The following is a 17,385-nucleotide window of genomic DNA, read 5'->3' on the forward strand; positions in this document are numbered from 1 at the left end:
GTCAATATTTGTGAACCCATCGAGGGTGGGTTGTTGGGGTGCTCGACAAGCCACCCAGAGCCCATGGGCTGTTTTAGGGTTGTGGGTTGCTTGTCAGGCACCCCAACAACCCGCCTTTGATGGGTTCACACGTAACAACAAGCTGGTGTCGTCCCCGTCCCCCCCCCCCCCCGGCCATGGCAGCTATTGCAGCGAGCCCTGTGGGTAAATTCCCCCACAGTGGCTTCTCATTATATGCGATCCAGGGCAGAGATACTGGGAGTTGTTGTGGCGATGTACAAGGAGGAGATTGTCTTGACAGCTGTGTGGTAAGCTGTGACTCTTTCAGTGCATTTCAAAGTCCATTTTTTGTTGCTTCCTGCATTAGTGCCTCACTCCAAATCATTGACAGGGATAATCATATGGGCCTTCAAGTAACCACATTAGGGAATTGTTACCAAATTGACTAGGAAGTCTTTGCCAAAATATCCTTATTGGTACTCAACTAGTGCTCTAAGCACATGGCAACAGGAAAGCAGGAGACAGAGTGCTTCTTACCCTCCCAGGGATTTTTTTTTTAGTACATCCCATATCTGACTGCAGTACTTCACTGGACAGTAAAGAAAAACTGGACTTACTATGCATTACCATTCCGACCTAGTGATTGAAAGGCAGTCAGACTTGTCCAAGGTTTATTATTGTGGGTTTCCAGTCCATTCAGTGATGCCTGCTGTGCATGCCTTGTAGACTACTTTGTTATACCTTGGCTATCTGTGGATGTCTCCCTCCACTTTTTATTATCTCCTCTTATTCACTCCTCCTGTTAGCATTTCTTCCTGTGCACTGGTCTCTGGTCATAAGATTGCCACTAAGAAGCAATTTAATTGTTCCACAGGTTAAAGTTATTTCTCAGTTTCAGGTAGTGGGGGTGGAAGGGAAATGACAACTTACTTCCTGATGTTAGAAGATTTTAAGCCCTGCCTTCTACAATCGGGGCATAGGAGGTAACCCACTTCTTTCCATCACTAGGACAGAATGGAAATGCACAGTTTTGAAATATGGTCACAGTGTGTAATTAGTAGTCAAGAAAATACCCAGTTTCCTGGCAAAAATACACGCACAGGTTTTAACATTGTTGAGTTAATTGCATTGGATGCCTTGATTGCACCCCTCTCTCTCCCAGTCTCTCAGATGTGTATGTAGTTGCTGGAAGCTATTAACTGCCAGTGAAGATGTTGAAGAATGTAGAGCTGTGGATGATGGGTGTTGTAGTCTGACACATGTGAAGGGCAACAGGTTGGGAAAAGCTGTTACACAGGGATCCTTGTATTGTTGTGGCAATTGCTGGCTCTCAAGGGAACAGTAGCCAGAGGTTTTACTTCCTCTACTTCAATCTGAGAAACAGTTTTGTCTATGTTGGTGTACTGTTCAGAAGTACCAGTGTAGTGCATTTCCAGGAGGCTAATAATAGTTAAACTCATTAGCGCATTAGCATTCTGAAACGAAAGCAGTGGGGCACTAGTCTGGCCACCTTTGCTGTCTGAGAAATATGGGAGAGCCTAAAGAATGAGTTACCAGCTAAAAAAAAAGTTTCAGCCTGGTCCCATTTTAGCGTGTGAGTGTATGTATATGTAGGACACTTCTAATTAAGACATTTTCATTCTAGCTGTGTTCCTGGCAGGTATTAAGAAGATTTGTATACATAATTTAACAAGCTAGTAGAACATGATCCCCTTTGATCTTTGGAAATTCAAAATAGGAGGTATTGCAATTAAGGCAATATAAGCTTATCATTCACACAGGAAAAACTTTATATATTTTTAATTCACAAGTCTGTATATATTAAGACAATTAACTGAAAAAGTAGTATCCTGCTATCCTATTTACAATATCCTGTAAAAAATTAATTACCCATTCCATATCTTCTTTATTCACAACATTTTCTCATAAAGCATGCAAAGATATTCTTACACCAGTCACTTCTTCTGTGTTCCATAATAACAGAATTCAGACAGTCTTCATTTTATCACCATTCCAAAATATATGTAAAAAATTGGCCTTATCCACACTTCCAACATTCTTCAAACTATACATCTGCTTCAATTTGTGTAGTCAAATGTGATACTGAACTTTTTTTTCACAGTTCTCTCTCTCGGTAGTGCAGATTGTTTCATTTATTCCACATCTATGTCCGCCTACCCAAGATCTCTCCTCCCTCCCCCCCTGCTACTTTTTGTAGTTTACGGTCTTTCAGCATAACCTATAACACACTTTTATACTGCCTGTAGTCTGGAATCTCTTCTCATAGTTAGTCCAGGATGTTAGGACTGTTTATATCAGTCATTTGCAGATGAGATTAGAGTTGGCATGCCAGTCAGTTGTCTGGTCAAATATTATCATTTGACTGGTCAGTTGACTGTTATTTGATTGCAGTCAAATATTGTCAAATTCTTTGTGAAGACATCTCCATGATGCCACTGTGTAAGTAGCAGCTTGCTACTTTAATTTAATTATAGTATCATTGGTTAGTAAGGATAGGAATGAGAGCTGCTTTCCTCCCAAGCCTACAGTAGTTGAGAGCAAAGCTTCTCTTACCGGCCACCTGCTATAACTGCATCTGTGTCCAAACAGAAATAGGAACACAAGCAGTCATAGGTGACAACCTTCACCACTTAGCGACAGTCATTATTTGATCTTGCTTGCTGCAGGAACCATGAAGCATCTTCCGTCTGGTCTGTAAAACCTAGGAGGGATTGGACTTGAGTCTAGAAACTGTTCAACTTCTTAAAAGTTAATATCATTGTTTTACAATAATGGTTAACTGATTTGATTTTGTAATTAGGATAAGTATCAAAAGTGTTGATGATTAAAGTATAAATCTCTTTTGTTCTAATAAAGTTAATGCTTTAACAATCTTTGCTATTTTAGAATACTTTAACCAATATTTCAAATGCCAAACATTAGATAGGGCTTTACACTGTAGAGATTCTCAAACTGGGTAAAGTTATGGAAATTGATCAGAAGTAAGGTTATAATCTTTTTAAAAAATCCCCTTTCAGAGTAAGTGCAAAATGCCTCAAAAACAGATCTGAAGTAGGCTAGTTAGTAAAAGCAATAATAGGGGTATATTGCTTGTTCGATGTTGTTGTGTTACATAAATAGTAATCTGCAGTTGGGGAATATACATTTATTAGGACCAAACAAAATGTCACAAAATACCGTGCAAGCTTTTGAGTTCTCCACGGCTCTTCATTAGGCTGGATGGTACAAAACGTGTGGGAGAAAGAGGAAAAACAAAATGGAAAAGTACAAAAATTAGGTCTGGCTACAGCTTCTAGCCTAATGTTTGTACCTTCCAGCCTGATGAACAGTTCTGGAGAACTCAAAAGCTTGCACACTATTTAGTGACATTTTGATTGGAACTAATAATGATATGATGATGATAAAGCTTTTATTGTTTCAACCAATCATTACAACAAGCATACAAAAACATAGGTAAATAAAAAATCAGATAAAGCATACGTTACAAATTTTTAAACATTTTGCAACTTCAAAAAAATTATTCTGTACTTTTGGGCTGCAAGGGCAAAGTTGGCCAGTGCCAGGAGGATTGTGTTATTATGGCATATAAAAAAGAATTCTGTCTGAATCGGACCAGATGGATTTTTTCTCAAAAAATGGATCTAAATATTTAGAATAATTTGGGGAAAGATAGGGCAATAAACAGGTAATGAGGCAGATCCTCCACTTTGCCTCTACGATGGGGGCAAATTGGTCATAATAAAGGTATTATCAAATTGTTGGGGGGTTTTAGTTAAAAACCAACACAAATACTTTACATTTTATGTTTCTGACACCACTGCTTCAGCCTTTTCCCTACCCTGGTGCCCTCCATAATCCCTGACCATTGGCCATACCGACTAAGGCTGATGGGAGTTGTAGTTCAAAATTTCTGGAGGGCACCCGCAAGGGCAAGGTTGCTTACATGGTCTATATCAACCTTGGGTTCCCAGATTATGATGGATTCCAATTCCCATCTTCCTCAGCCTGCCATTGTCTGGGCAATTGTCAGGAATAATGTAATTAGTCCAATATCTGGGGACCCAAGGCTGGTAACAGCTGTTCTGTATACTAGTAGAAACAACAAATGTACCCCTCCCCGCCATGGAAAGCATCCAATACAAACACAGAATAAGGAGGGACCTTGTCTCAGCAGGCTGAAAAATAAATATTTTATTCCAAGCCCAATGTACTTCAGCCCACTTTTAATTTGGGGCCTTCTTCAGGGGCTATAAAACAAATACATTGGACAGGTGAACCTTTTGCCATTTGGCAAGCCTTCCCTAATACCTATAATGTTTTCATTAAATCATTTAGTACTATAATGCTTTTTTGGTTCCTTTTGAAATGTCTGAATGAATATCATTTAAAGACCATTTAATTAACTTTTTATGTCTTTTATTGCTGTAAGCTGCCTTGGGAGAGCTTCTGCCTTGAAAGGCAACCAAGAAATGTTTTAAATAAATTTAAATAAATAAAAAGAGTGTTATTGCACTAATCAATTTTTTAAAAATTCTGCCTTTCCGGTAGCCAGTAACAGCATGCCTTTCAAAGCTAGTTGCCGGGAAACATCACCAGAAGAGGGCTGTTACCCTCGTGTCCTGCTTGTAGGCTTTCCATGGGAATCCGGCTGGCCACTGTGGGAAATAGATACTGGGCTAGAGAGACTTTTGGACTGATTGGCTGTTATGTTCTTACCCTGTCTATTTGTTTTTGTCCTGATCTACAGACTTCCCTCCAAACACTTTCTAACACGTTTAAATCTTTATTTTAAATTCCTGAAAGTAATCACATTATGTTTAGATTTAATTTGACTAAAAGAATTTATTTAATAATTGACTTTAAACAGATTACAATTTTATAACAGTGGTGTGCTCAGTTGAATTGCCCCTTCCCTATCCATGCAGCTGTGTCATGCGCACTAGCATGGGTGGAACTTAGCTGGACTTCACACCAAAAAAATCACAATATTCTATGAAGTGTAAAAAGGTGATTTCAGTTCTGCTTGTAGGGTACAGCAGAAGACCAATGATTATGGCTGGGTTCACATGATTGTGGGGGTAAAAGAAGCCATTGTGGCTTCTCCCCCTGCCTCCTCACATGCGCCAGTCAATTACATAATTACCCACACTGCAGCGCTGGTGGCGTATCATCCGAACCCGATGCGTGGCGCAGCGGTGGTGGCTTCGTACCCGCCCTACCACCCACAACGTGCAGTAGGGGTTGTAAGGTGGGCACAAAGTCAGCCCCGCCATGCCACGTGCCAGGTTTGGATGACATGCCAACCCCTGCTACAGCGCAGGTTATTATGTAAATGACTGGCGCACATGCGGGGGCAGGGGGAGAAGCCCCGCAGTCATGTGAACTCAGTCTAGGTAGTGCTGGGAGCCCCCCATCTGGAAGCTTACTACATTAATATTTCAACATTGGCATGTGTTACTATAGTATTCTGAATGCAATTCAAGAGTTGAAGATTTTAAATAACTTCTCTTTTTCCTAGTTGTATTTTCTGGTTCTCAATAAGGTGTTATTACCTAAGGTGTTCTCTCAAGGCCACTTCTGTTGAGTAGTAAAGATTACTGTTGAATGCTACATTTTGTTCCAAGTAATATATGAATAATTTTGTATGTTTACAGGAATATTTAGATGGTCAAAACCAGAAACTTGTCCCTGTCCCTCTTTCTTTGGAGCGAACTCTTTTACCAGCTGTATTACCTTCAAGGTAGGACTGTATGGGAGAGTTTCTAGCAGTAATGAACAAGTGATACTTTAAGTCATGGGTGGGCCACATGCGGTCCCCGCAGGTCCTCAGTGTGGCCCCACCCCCGAAATTCAGGGGACTGCCCCCAAATCTCAAAAAACCCAGATTGTTGAACAAAATGGGATCTGTAGCTGCTGTGAAGCACCACAAGGGTCAAATGTGTTTGTTTCCAAGCGTATTTTGAGCTTTTTGAACCTCAGTAGCTGCTACGGAGTCCCAAAAGGGTAACATTGGCTTGCAAACAAGCTAATTTTGGCCCTTTGGGCTCTCTGTAGCTGCTTTGGACACTGCTTTGTTTTTATTTTATTTTTATTTCCCCCTCAGTTTTCAGCAGCCATTGTGGGGGATGCATGTGTGTGGCCCATGGAGAGTCGGGAGGCAGGGGGAAATATGGTCCCTGGATCTTCCATAGTTGCTCATCCCTGTTTTAAAACTTTTGTTAAGTCTATCCGTATTTGATCATAACTGTTTGAAAAGTTCTCTTGCAGATCCCACTGAATTCCATCATGTTGAATTTAAGCAAATATTACAGCTTAAGACATATAGATTTGTTACAGAACTGTTACTATGCTCTATCTAAATGTTGCAGGATTTTCAGTTACTTTTTCATGAATTTATCCAATTTAACATTCTGTTGGGATACCTAATAACAACATTTTATAGTTTGAGAACAATTCTCTTAGTTTGCTCCTATTTAATATATTGCTGTGGTAAAGGGCCATATACAAACAACTAAGTACCAATATTATGTAAAAATGTTTGGCCAAAGTTGATGAATGCTCACACTTCTAGCTATGTTTCCAAAATGGCAATTATACAGTAAAAGCTTCGATATTTGGTATTTTATAAGTAGTGGAATTTAACTAAGCTTGAGTGCCACTGAAATCTTTTACTGAGTAACAGTATAAATCATTAATCTTCAGTGATTCATTGCATGTTAAATGCTTGTTTATTATAAGCAAAATTGCTGGACTTAAATTTACCTTTTTTAAAATTTTACCCAAATAGAGTATTTGTTGCATATTAACAGGAATAAAGGTTTGTGAGGAATTGCTGATACAATAGAAAAGTTGCAGAAAGACAAAGGGTATAATCAACGTGCTGTATATGTGGGTAATTTTGATGTGTACCTGCCATTCACACTTTAGAATATGAAGCGCTTGGACCATGTGGGAATGTCTGACATAAAATCAAATTCTATTTTTCAAGTTGAAACATGATGTTTCTGTGTTGTGATACAATCTAAAAGTTGGTGTGGGAGCCCAGAAAACCCCTTAGCTAATATGCAATGGCTTTGTTATGCAAGCAGTTGTAGGGAGATTCTGCCAACCCTGTATGTGCAGTATGCTTGGGGAGCGCTGCTTATGTTTTGAAATAGGAATGTAAATTACAGAGATGGCCTGTGGTGTGTTTTTATTTATTTTTTCTTCTAAGAGCTCAGAGCAGCTTCGATACTGTCTCCCTTCCAAGGCATCTTACAAGTGGTAGCCTTCAGCATTCGAGCTACGCTGGGAATTATTGACTACTTCCAATAAAGGGAGATGCCATTACTTATAGATATTTTTTGCTGTTGCTACAGCAGGATGTAATTTACTATAGGATTTTAAGCAGTGGCTTACATAAGTCATCTTTAATATTTACTTTCTTCAGGCCTAATTATGCAGTAGGAGAAGGTACAGAAGCTGCCCTTCCTGATTCCAGGGATTTATCCTGTGAGCCATTCAGAAGACAGTTAATAGCTAATTTGGCAGAGCACATAATGTTCAGTAAGTAGTGACAAAAGTACAGAAATGACTCAACATCTTCTTAGCTGCATTGAGCTTTATATAAGACAGGACGTGTCTCTTTCCATATTCCCATCTCCTTTTACTTATAAAAAATGTACATTTTTTCTTTGCTTTGTTTTGTGAGGTGTGGCTTTACTGTATTGTACAGTCTTGAGTCAAATGGTGACCTGCCTTTGCTATAGCAGTTTAGTGTCTTCTGTTTTGCGTTTGCAGTACTTTAATATAGGTAGCAAGCCATATCCAGTTGTTAGAGCTCTCCATCTGAATGATTTGTGAATGGGCAATGTATGAATAGAGCAAGAGTTCCTTATCTACTTAAAATACTATTTTTGAGTTGAGGTCACACAGAAAAAAAACAAATAGTAGCTGGTGTACTATATTTTCAGGAATCTTTTTAATGGGATACACTGAATATAAAAAATAAGTGTGCATGTTTAAAATACTATTAAAACGTCATCACATTAATTCTATAGTGACTTCCATTTTTGTTGGGGCAAACCTTATAGGGTCATTTAGCTAACTATTATTTTGATTCCTTCTGAGGTTTGATTATTTAAAGCATTTTTACCCTGCTCTTCGGCCAAAAAGACTCCCAGAGCAGCTTACAGGTATTTTTTTTCCAAAAAGGACAATCCCAATACCTGTCCTAAGGCTTACACTATGAAAGGCAGACATAAAAGAAAAAGAGGGAAGGAGGAGGAAAAAATAAAACTCTGGCATCAGCTCTTAAAATCACAATTTTATAATGACCAACTGGGATGGCTGCCATTGGTGACAGTTGAGGGAGAGCCAGAGGCAGCTGGTATTTCAGGAAGCCAGTGAAGTAGCCCTGTTTCCCTCCTCTGTTGCCATCCCATATGTATGCTCACAAAATCTCCCAGAAGACGCTAGCACCCAGTGCAAAAGCACTTGCTATGGTCTTGAGAACTGAAAGGCAGATGACATCCAAATAAAATTCCTGGTTTTACTTAGTGGATGTTAGTATTGGAAATAGTAAATTCTGCAGATGTCACTAGTGAGATATCTACTAGTGAAAACGTTTTGTTTTACTTGTTCAGGAAACATATAGGCATTAGTAGTGCCAGTTATGTATAGGAACTTTAGAAATGTTAAGACACAGTTGAAGTCAGTCAGCATGTTTCTGTCTGATCCTGCTTTAATCCTGTGCACTGCACTGTGGGGCTCTTTCAGCGTAATATAACAAAAGATCACAATTCTTAGCTCTAGAGTAGCTAACATTTTATTCCAGTTACCTTCTAAACATTGCAGTTGCATGACAAAGCACCAGCGTAGCTTTATTTTACTTTGTTTGCTTTTAGCTGCTAACAAGTCATGTGCTGTGATGTCAACACACATTGTTGCCTGTTTGCTGCTCTATCGTCACAGGCAGGTAAGGCTGTTGTGCACCTGCATTCACAAAAAAAACCCTCTTTGACAAGGGCTTGCAAAATGCCAGTAATGCTTACAGTCTATCCTGTGCTTGTGTGATCCTTACTGTATTCTGTTGTTTTCTTGGGTTGGAGGTGGTGAAGCGTGTGCCCAGAAGTTACATGAAAACTGACTAGCTAGTGAGGTTGTTGGTCCTGTTCTGTAGAATGGTTTGACCAACCTAAGGAACTTCTTTAGGTTCCTCTACTGCAGACAATGCCTGTTCTAGTAGTTAATGTATGCCACAAGGTATGTGCAAGTATATACTGCATGAAAGCCATGAAAAAAGGGTTAACACAATATCAGTATAGAAACAGTTGACCTAATACATGTTTTTTTGTGTGTGGAGGGGTTAAGTGCCAGGTACTAATTTTAAGTTTTTATGGGAAAAAAGAGCACCCTTGGTCCAATTATGCTCGTTTCCTTTATGGGGAAAAAGGAGTATCCTTGGCTCCAATTAGATCTTACTTTTTTTTAGTTAAATAGAATGAACTATTGATGTAGCATACACTATCCTCTTTGTTTTGAGATCAAATACATTTTTAAAGAGATGGGTTTTTATTATATGTAAAGCCAAGCCTCTTGTGTAATTAGTGCAGTTGCTATGGAATTAAGCTTCTAGGTTGTTAATCTAAGCTGCTTGTTCTGCTGTGTTGCATGCTACAATGCTCCCTTTAATCTGCTCTTCATACCTTTCACTTAGAGAAATTGTGAGGGAGAATGCAGTGCATGTTCAGGGCCAAATAACTGAGTGTTTAGGTAAACCCAAGGTGAGAAAACAATTTCATAGCTGAGAAAAAGCTATTTGCTCCTTTCCAATTAAACAAAAGGTCAGCTTGACAGCATTTCTGAGCAGCCCATTGGTAATCACATGATAAGACTCAAATATTTCAGGTTCAGCAAGCAAATGCTGCTCCTGTGAAGGCTGTTATGAAATGAATAAGCGTTGTGGTAGAACACCCCATGTTTCAGGACAGTGGCTCTTAAACATTTCAGAAAGTATGTTCAATAGCATAACATAATCTATCTGGTATCTTACCTTTAGGTCCTTATGCTGCAATGTTTCTGGGAATTAGTCTAAGCACTCTTAGTCAGGATTTCTTAAGCCATGGTGATTGTAGGTTAGGTGACTCTAAGAAATTTGTATGTATGTATATTTAAAATGAGTTATGAGTTTAGGTCTGTGTGAATATTTTATATATACATACGATTTTTCTATGGACACTGTTACTACATTAGACTAGAACAGCACAGCTTAAATGTTATGAATGGTATTGGGAACATTCAAACTCGATTATCAGATGATCTTATAAGTGCTCCTGCTACTTACAGAGAGGTACACTTACTACCGTTGGAACCACTTAGAAATTCAGATAATGCAGATTTTGAAAACCAAGATTTAGATAAAAGGATTTTCCTGAGTTTTAAACTTTTTTTAATAAAAAGTTTTACTGTTTCAAATCTCATGACTGTTTTCTTCAGGGAATTGATCTTTCCAAGCTGGTGGAAGATTTTTTCTCCATGAAGGAGGAAGTCCTGGCTCGGGACTATGACTTGGGATTTTCAGGGAATTCTGAAGATGTTGTCATGCATGCTATCCATTTGCTGGGAAACTGTATAACTATCACAAACACCAGCCGGAATAATGAGTTCTTCATCACACCCAACACATCTGTTCCTGCTGTCTTTGAACTCAACTTTTACAGCAATGGGATTCTGCATGTCTTCTTCAAAGAGGCTATCATTGGTATGTTCTAAAGATGGACTTAAGGAATGATGAGTTTTAGTCTAACCTTATTGGGCAGTTCCAACATTCCATCTACCCTTGAGATTGTGGCCACAAGAATGATTAGTCTAAACTTAGTTTGAAAGGCATGGTAGTGTCTTCCAAGCGCTACATAACTTTTTAGGTGTGAATAGCACTATTTTCCTCTGCCTCAATCTCCTGCACATTCTGATTCCCGAATCTACTGCAGCTTAATTTTGCTGTTGTGAGTTAAAAGGTATTTCAGTTACTTTGCAAGGATGGTTTGATTCTTGACTTAATGTCATGTACTCATTCTTCAAACTAAACTTTGGTTTAAAAAAACATGTTTGAAGGTAACTGTGTTTGTATTCTTTTTGTTACAGCTTGCAGTCTCCATGCCATACAGAATAAAAGGTATAGAAATGGAATCAATGGAATCCCAGCTAATATGATTAATCAGGAACAACTGGTGCGCAAAGCTGCCAGCCTATCTTATTTGCTTTCTAATGAAGGCACTATTTCATTGGTAGGTGATGTGTGTATGACAAGTAAAATGCTGTATTGCTTCTACCGTGTATAATTTATATTGTGTTCTAGTGCTTATTAAACAGCAAAGTGAGGTGTATTTGAAATCCGAAAACTCTTTAAAACCTAAAGAAATGCGGACTATAAAAGAAAGAGAATTATGAGGATAACTGTGAGCAAAGGCATATGTATTACACACACAAATAGGAGGCAAGTAGAATTATACAAAATTTTCAAAACTAGAATTAGAAGTTACAATGGACTAATTTTAAATGTAATGTTTCATTAAATTTAAAGCTGAAATTGTAAAACAGGAGAAATGGTAAGACAGGAGAAATTAAGAAGGGCAATATGGAACTGTCATGCCCTTAGTGGTAGATGATGCATTTGTGCCAGGTCTGGGGGCAAAATTGTTGTTGGAAATGAGTACTTCGAAGTAGTGGATTGACTGCGTTCAAGTCGGAAAGCACATGCTGATACAGTTTTTAATTGTTTTGGTTGTTCCTTGTATAGTGTTTGATATATAGATGGGTACATAATTTCTTCAGCTGCTTGATTCAGAGTATTTTAGATAAAGTAACTTCCATAATACATTCCAAATTCAGTTTAATAGGTGCAATATGTGTAGGTTTAGATTTTGTGATATCAGAAGGACAGTTTGTGTTTAGCTTCATATTGCATACAAGCAGCATGTGGGATGGTAAGTCAAATAGTTTATGGACATTTCTAGAGGTGGCAATGAGTCTGCAATATCTCTTATTCTGAAGTCTCTTCTCTATCATGGATGGGACTTTCCATTCTGGGTATGGTGACATTGTGAAAGAGCAGACTTCAGTCTCTGAATTGATGTTGCACTAGAGAATGCTGGTGCAATACTAGATGCCATTGGGAAACATGGCCTAATACATTTGCCTCTGGATTATTTAAAATGTTTTTATACCACCTTTGGAGGCAAAGCCTCTTCAAGGCAGTTTATAAGGTAAAAGTTTCAAACAATGAAATATAAATACAACTAATTAAAAAGTAGCATAAATAATATAACATACAGATGAGCATCAATCAAAATAGACTGGACACAGATAGTGCATATCCCAGATAGAGCAGTTCACAAGGATGGGCCACCATGGAAAATGTCTTATCTCTTGTGCCTGCCAGCCTAACAGCTCTTAACAGCGGGCACGTGAGCAGGGCCTCCATGTTTGATCTCAGGTCATGGGTAGGTTCATATAAGTGCAGGTGGTCCTTCAAATAACTTGGTCCCAAGCCAAAGTTTCTGGGCCAAGCATTTTACTTCGGCCCAGAAACACACTGTACGCAGTGGTACAGAATGTGTGTTCTGTGGTCTGATTGGCTAGCCCCTGCAAGCCAGCCGAAGCTTCCAAACTGTTTCTAGAGACAGCCCCACGTTGAGCATGTTACAGCAGTCTAGAACCAGTACCCCTTCATGGATCACTGCCTTGTTGTGGCGAAGGGGCTTGCGTAACTCAGTGAAGCCATAAGCTATGCCGTGCAGGGCCACCCAAGATGGACAGGTCATGGCAGAGAGTTCTGACAAAATGTGGTCCACTGGAGAAGGAAATGGCAACCCACTCCAGTATTCTTGCCAAGAAAACCCCATGGAACGTATCACAAGGCTAAAAGAGATGACGCCGGAAGATGAGCCCCTCAGGTCGGAAGGTGTCTAATATACTACTGGGGAAGAGCAGAGAGTATTTCCAAGTAGCGCCAGAAAGAGTGAAGCGGCTGGGCCAAAGCCGAAAGGACACTCAGCTGTGGATGTGTCTGGTGGTGAAAAGAAAATCCGATGCTGTAAAGAACAATATTGTTTAGGAACCTGGAATGTCAGATCAATGAATCAAGGTAAGCTAGAGGTGGTCAAACATGAGATGGCAAGATTGAACATCGACATCTTGGGAATCAGCGAACTAAAATGGACAGGCATGGGCGAATTTAATTCAGGTGACCATCATATCTACTACTGTGGGCAACACCTTCTAAGAATCCCTTAGAAGAAATGGAGTAGCACTCATAGTCAACAAAAGGGTGGGAAAAGCTGTACTGGGGTACAATCTTAAAAACGATAGAAGGATCTCAGTACGAATCCAAGGCAAAGCATTCAACATCACAGTAATTCAAGTCTATGCCCCAACCACTGATGCCGAAGAAGCTGAGGTTGATCGGTTCTATGAAGACCTACAACACCTTCTAGAACTAACACCAAAAAAAGATGTCCTCTTCATCATAGGGGATTGGAATGCTAAAGTAGGAAGTCAAGAAATCACCGGGATAACAGGCAGGCATGGCCTTGGTGCACAAAATGAAGCAGGACAAAAGCTAATAGAGTTTTGCCAGGAGAACACACTGATCATAGCAAACACTCTTTTTCCAACAGCACAAGAGGCGACTCTACACATGGACATCACCAGATGGTCAATATCGAAATCAGAGTGATTATGTCCTTTGCAGCCAAAGATGGAGAAGCTCTATACAGTCAGTAAAAACAAGACCTGGAGCTGACTGTGGTTCAGATCATGAGCTTCTTGTTGCAAAATTTCAGCTTAAATTGAAGAACGTAGGGAAAACCACTAAACCATTCAGGTATGACCTAAATCATATCCCTGATGAATATACAGTGGAGTTGAGGAATAGATTTCAGGGATTAGACCTGATAGACAGAGTGCCTGAGGAACTATGGACGGAGGTCCGTAACATTGTTCGGGAGGCAGCAATGAAATCCATCCCAAAGAAAAAGAAATGGAAGAAAGCCAAGTGGCTGTCTGATGAGGCTTTACAAGTAGCTGAAGAAAGAAGGGAAACGAAAAGCAAGGGAGAAAGGGGAAGATATATCCAACTGAATGCAGAGTTCCAGAGAATAGCAAGGAGAGACAAGAAGGCCTTCTTAAATGAACAATGCAAAGAAATCAAGGAAAACAACAAAATGGGAAAGACTAGAGATCTCTTCAAGAAAATTGGAGATCTCAAGGGAACATTTTGTGCAAAGACGGGCATGATAAAGGACAAAAAAGGCAGGGACCTAACAGAAGCAGATGAGATTAAGACGAGGTGGAAAGAATACACAGAAGAACTATACAGGAAAGATCTGAATGTCCCTGATAGCCATGATAGTGTGGCCACTGAACTTGAGCTGGACATCCTCGAGAGTGAAGTCAAGTGGGCCTTAGGAAGCATTACTAACAACAAAGCTAGCGGAGATGACAGTATTCCAGCTGAGCTATTTAAAATCCTAAAAGATGATGCTGTTAAAGTGCTGCATTCAATATGCCAACAAATTTGGAACACTCAACCATGGCCGCAAGACTGGAAAAGGTCAGTTTACATTCCAATTCCAAAGAAGGGTAACGCCAAAGAGTGTTCAAACTACTGCACAATTGCGCTCATTTCACATGCCAGCAAGGTGATGCTCAAAATCCTACAAGCTAGGCTTCAGCAGTATGCGAACCGAGAACTACCGGAAGTACAAGAGGGGTTTCGAAGAGGCAGAGGAACTAGAGATCACATCGCCAACGTTCGCTGGATCATGGAGAAAGCAAGAGAATTCCAGAAAAATGTCTATTTCTGCTTCATTGACTACGCTAAAGCCTTTGATTGTGTGGATCACAACAAACTGTGGCAAATTCTTAAAGTGATGGGAGTACCAGACCACCTTACCTGTCTCCTGAGAAACCTGTACGAGGGTCAAGAAGCAACAGTAAGAACCAGACATGGAACAACCGAGTGGTTCAAAATTGGGAAAGGAGTACGACAAGGCTGCATATTGTCGCCCTGCTTATTTAACTGATATGCAGAGTACATCATGAGAAATGCCGGGTTGGATGAATCACAGGTCGGAATTAAGATTGCCGGGAGAATTATCAACAACCTCCGATATGCAGACGATACCACCCTAATGGCAGAAAGCGAAGAGGATCTAAAGAGCCTCTTGTTGAGGGTGAAAGAGGAGAGTGCAAAAGCTGGTTTGAAACTCAACATTAAAAACGAAGATCATGGCATCTGGCCCCATCACTTCCTGGCATGTAGAAGGGGAAGAAATGGAAGCAGTGACAGATTTTACTTTCTTGGGCTCCAAGATCACTGCAGACGGTGACTGTAGCCATGAAATTAAAAGACTCTTTCTCCTTGGGAGGAAAGCTATGGCAAACGTAGACAGCATAGTAAGAAGCAGAGACATCACCTTGCCGACAAAGGTCCGTCTAATCAAAGCTATGGTTTTCCCAGTAGTAATGTATGGCTGTGAGAGCTGGACTATAAGGAAGGCTGAGCCCCGAAGAATTGATGCTTTCGAACTGTGGTGCTGGAGAAGACTCTTACGAGTCCCCTGGACTGCAAGGAGGTCAAATCAGTCAATCCTAAAGGAAATCAACCCTGACTGCTCATTGGAAGGACAGATACTGAAGCTGAAGCTGAAATATTTTGGCCACCTAATGCGAAGAGAAAACTCTGGAAAAGACCCTGATGCTGGGAAAGACTGAAGGCAAAAGGGGAAGGGGACAACAGAGGATGAGATGGCTAGATAGCATCACCGATGCAATGAATATGAACCTGAGCACACTCCGGGAGAGAGCGCAGGACAGGAAGGCCTGGCGTGCTATGATCCATGGGGTCACGAAGAGTCAGACACGACTGAACGACAACAACAAGAACAAGAACCAGTAGAGGATGTAGTCAGAGGGGAGAATAGACATTTTTATTTTTACAAGTGCATGGCGTGGCTCAAACAGATTTTATCCTGTGGCTCATGCTGACAGTTTGCGGTTTTGGGCACAGCACCACAATTGAGGCTTTGCCTTAGCAGAAAGTGCTTCTGCTTGTGCAAGTTTGGGCACCCAGGTTTTGACCATCCCTGCTACCTTCTGCAGACCTCCGCACCATATCTTGTTCTCTTTCAAAGGGTCCTCCAACCTTCCAGAACAGCTTTTTTTGGTGGCAGGGGTGGGCTGAAGTGGGTGGGGATTGTCAAAAATATGAATAACCTGACTTGTGTGAACGGAAACACTTTCAACTAATTCAAAGCCATCATTACCACAAAATGTTATTGATTCCCAATGTGTTAGTTGGGAAATGGGGATTTTTGTACACTTTTCCTAAAAGTAGTTCATGATATTTTCCAACTACATTTTATCCCTGTCTTCCCACTCCCCAGTTGTTTATTCCCTTGCTTTCTGCTGTTAAATACCATGGAAGTAGAATAATTGTATTGGCCTCGATTTTATGAAATGTGAAAATACCAGAGAAAATATAAGGAAGGGCAAATTGTTAAGCAGCTTTGCAAATTCATTCACAAAGGTGACACTTTTTTCTAGCTTTCTCACACATATGTAATGATCATTTGGGGTACGTGGAAAGCCTGCAAGAGAGAATGAACTCTTTTACTTTTAAAAGCCTTCTTTTTCCTTGTTGCCAGGGGACAATTTCTGCTCTCCACCAGCTAGCAAGCGACTATTCAGAAGATTGCAGTTAACAAAGTGGATGTTCTTAGGAAAAGAAGATATGTTGGAAGAGTTGTCATAGGTGATCTGATTTGTTCTTCTGTTTGTTCTTCTGTTCAGCCCTGCCAGCTGTTATGTCAAGCATGCCATGAAGCAATTGAACAGTTCATACAATATGGAATTCTTTTGGTAGCAGAGGTAAGATACTGACGTATTTAGATAGTTCACTTGGTGCTTTTTTGTTTCTAAGGGATTGGTAGCACCTAAAATAGTGCTGAGACAACAGAAAGAGATAGCCAAGTAATCATATGCAACTAGTTTTGCCATCTTAACGACTATGCTGGACAAACAGATCTTAATTTGTGATATCACTGAATTTTGTGCTTCCTGGTTTGGAAATGTAATGTTTTGCAACATGTAATGCTCTCATCAACTGGAAGATGAGCCTTAACAACACTTGAGAATTTTACTTCTGAATACAAAATAGGTTTTTGCACATGCATGCACAGTACTTTTTCACTTAAATCTGTTTTTAGACCAGGTCCTGGATACTCAAGTTAATTCATAATTCTGAGCTAAATATAGATCCCCAAAGGTGGATTTTTAAGGCCTCAGGGTCTGGTGGATAAGCCCAGTAACATTTCCAAGCCT

The 17,385-nt window shown here is 40.0% G+C and overlaps 1 protein-coding gene across 28 annotated transcripts in view; it reads left to right on the plus strand.

The window, feature by feature from the left end:
- GPAM (glycerol-3-phosphate acyltransferase, mitochondrial) overlaps positions 1-17,385 on the plus strand; it is a 47,569-nt gene that overhangs the window by 20,030 nt on the left and 10,154 nt on the right. For all 28 annotated transcript variants that reach the window (XM_084846224.1, XM_084846231.1, XM_084846242.1 and 25 more), the window contains 6 exons: positions 5,676-5,761; positions 7,451-7,566; positions 8,907-8,977; positions 10,498-10,762; positions 11,146-11,288; positions 16,855-16,932. In XM_084846224.1, the coding sequence (XP_084702350.1) occupies positions 5,676-5,761; positions 7,451-7,566; positions 8,907-8,977; positions 10,498-10,762; positions 11,146-11,288; positions 16,855-16,932 (759 nt within the window). The remainder of the gene's footprint in view (positions 1-5,675; positions 5,762-7,450; positions 7,567-8,906; positions 8,978-10,497; positions 10,763-11,145; positions 11,289-16,854; positions 16,933-17,385) is intronic.

The sequence above is a fragment of the Heloderma suspectum genome, chromosome 3 (assembly GCF_057233095.1).
Source record: "Heloderma suspectum isolate Gila_16-S chromosome 3, 16-S_ref, whole genome shotgun sequence".
NCBI lineage: Eukaryota > Metazoa > Chordata > Lepidosauria > Squamata > Helodermatidae > Heloderma > Heloderma suspectum.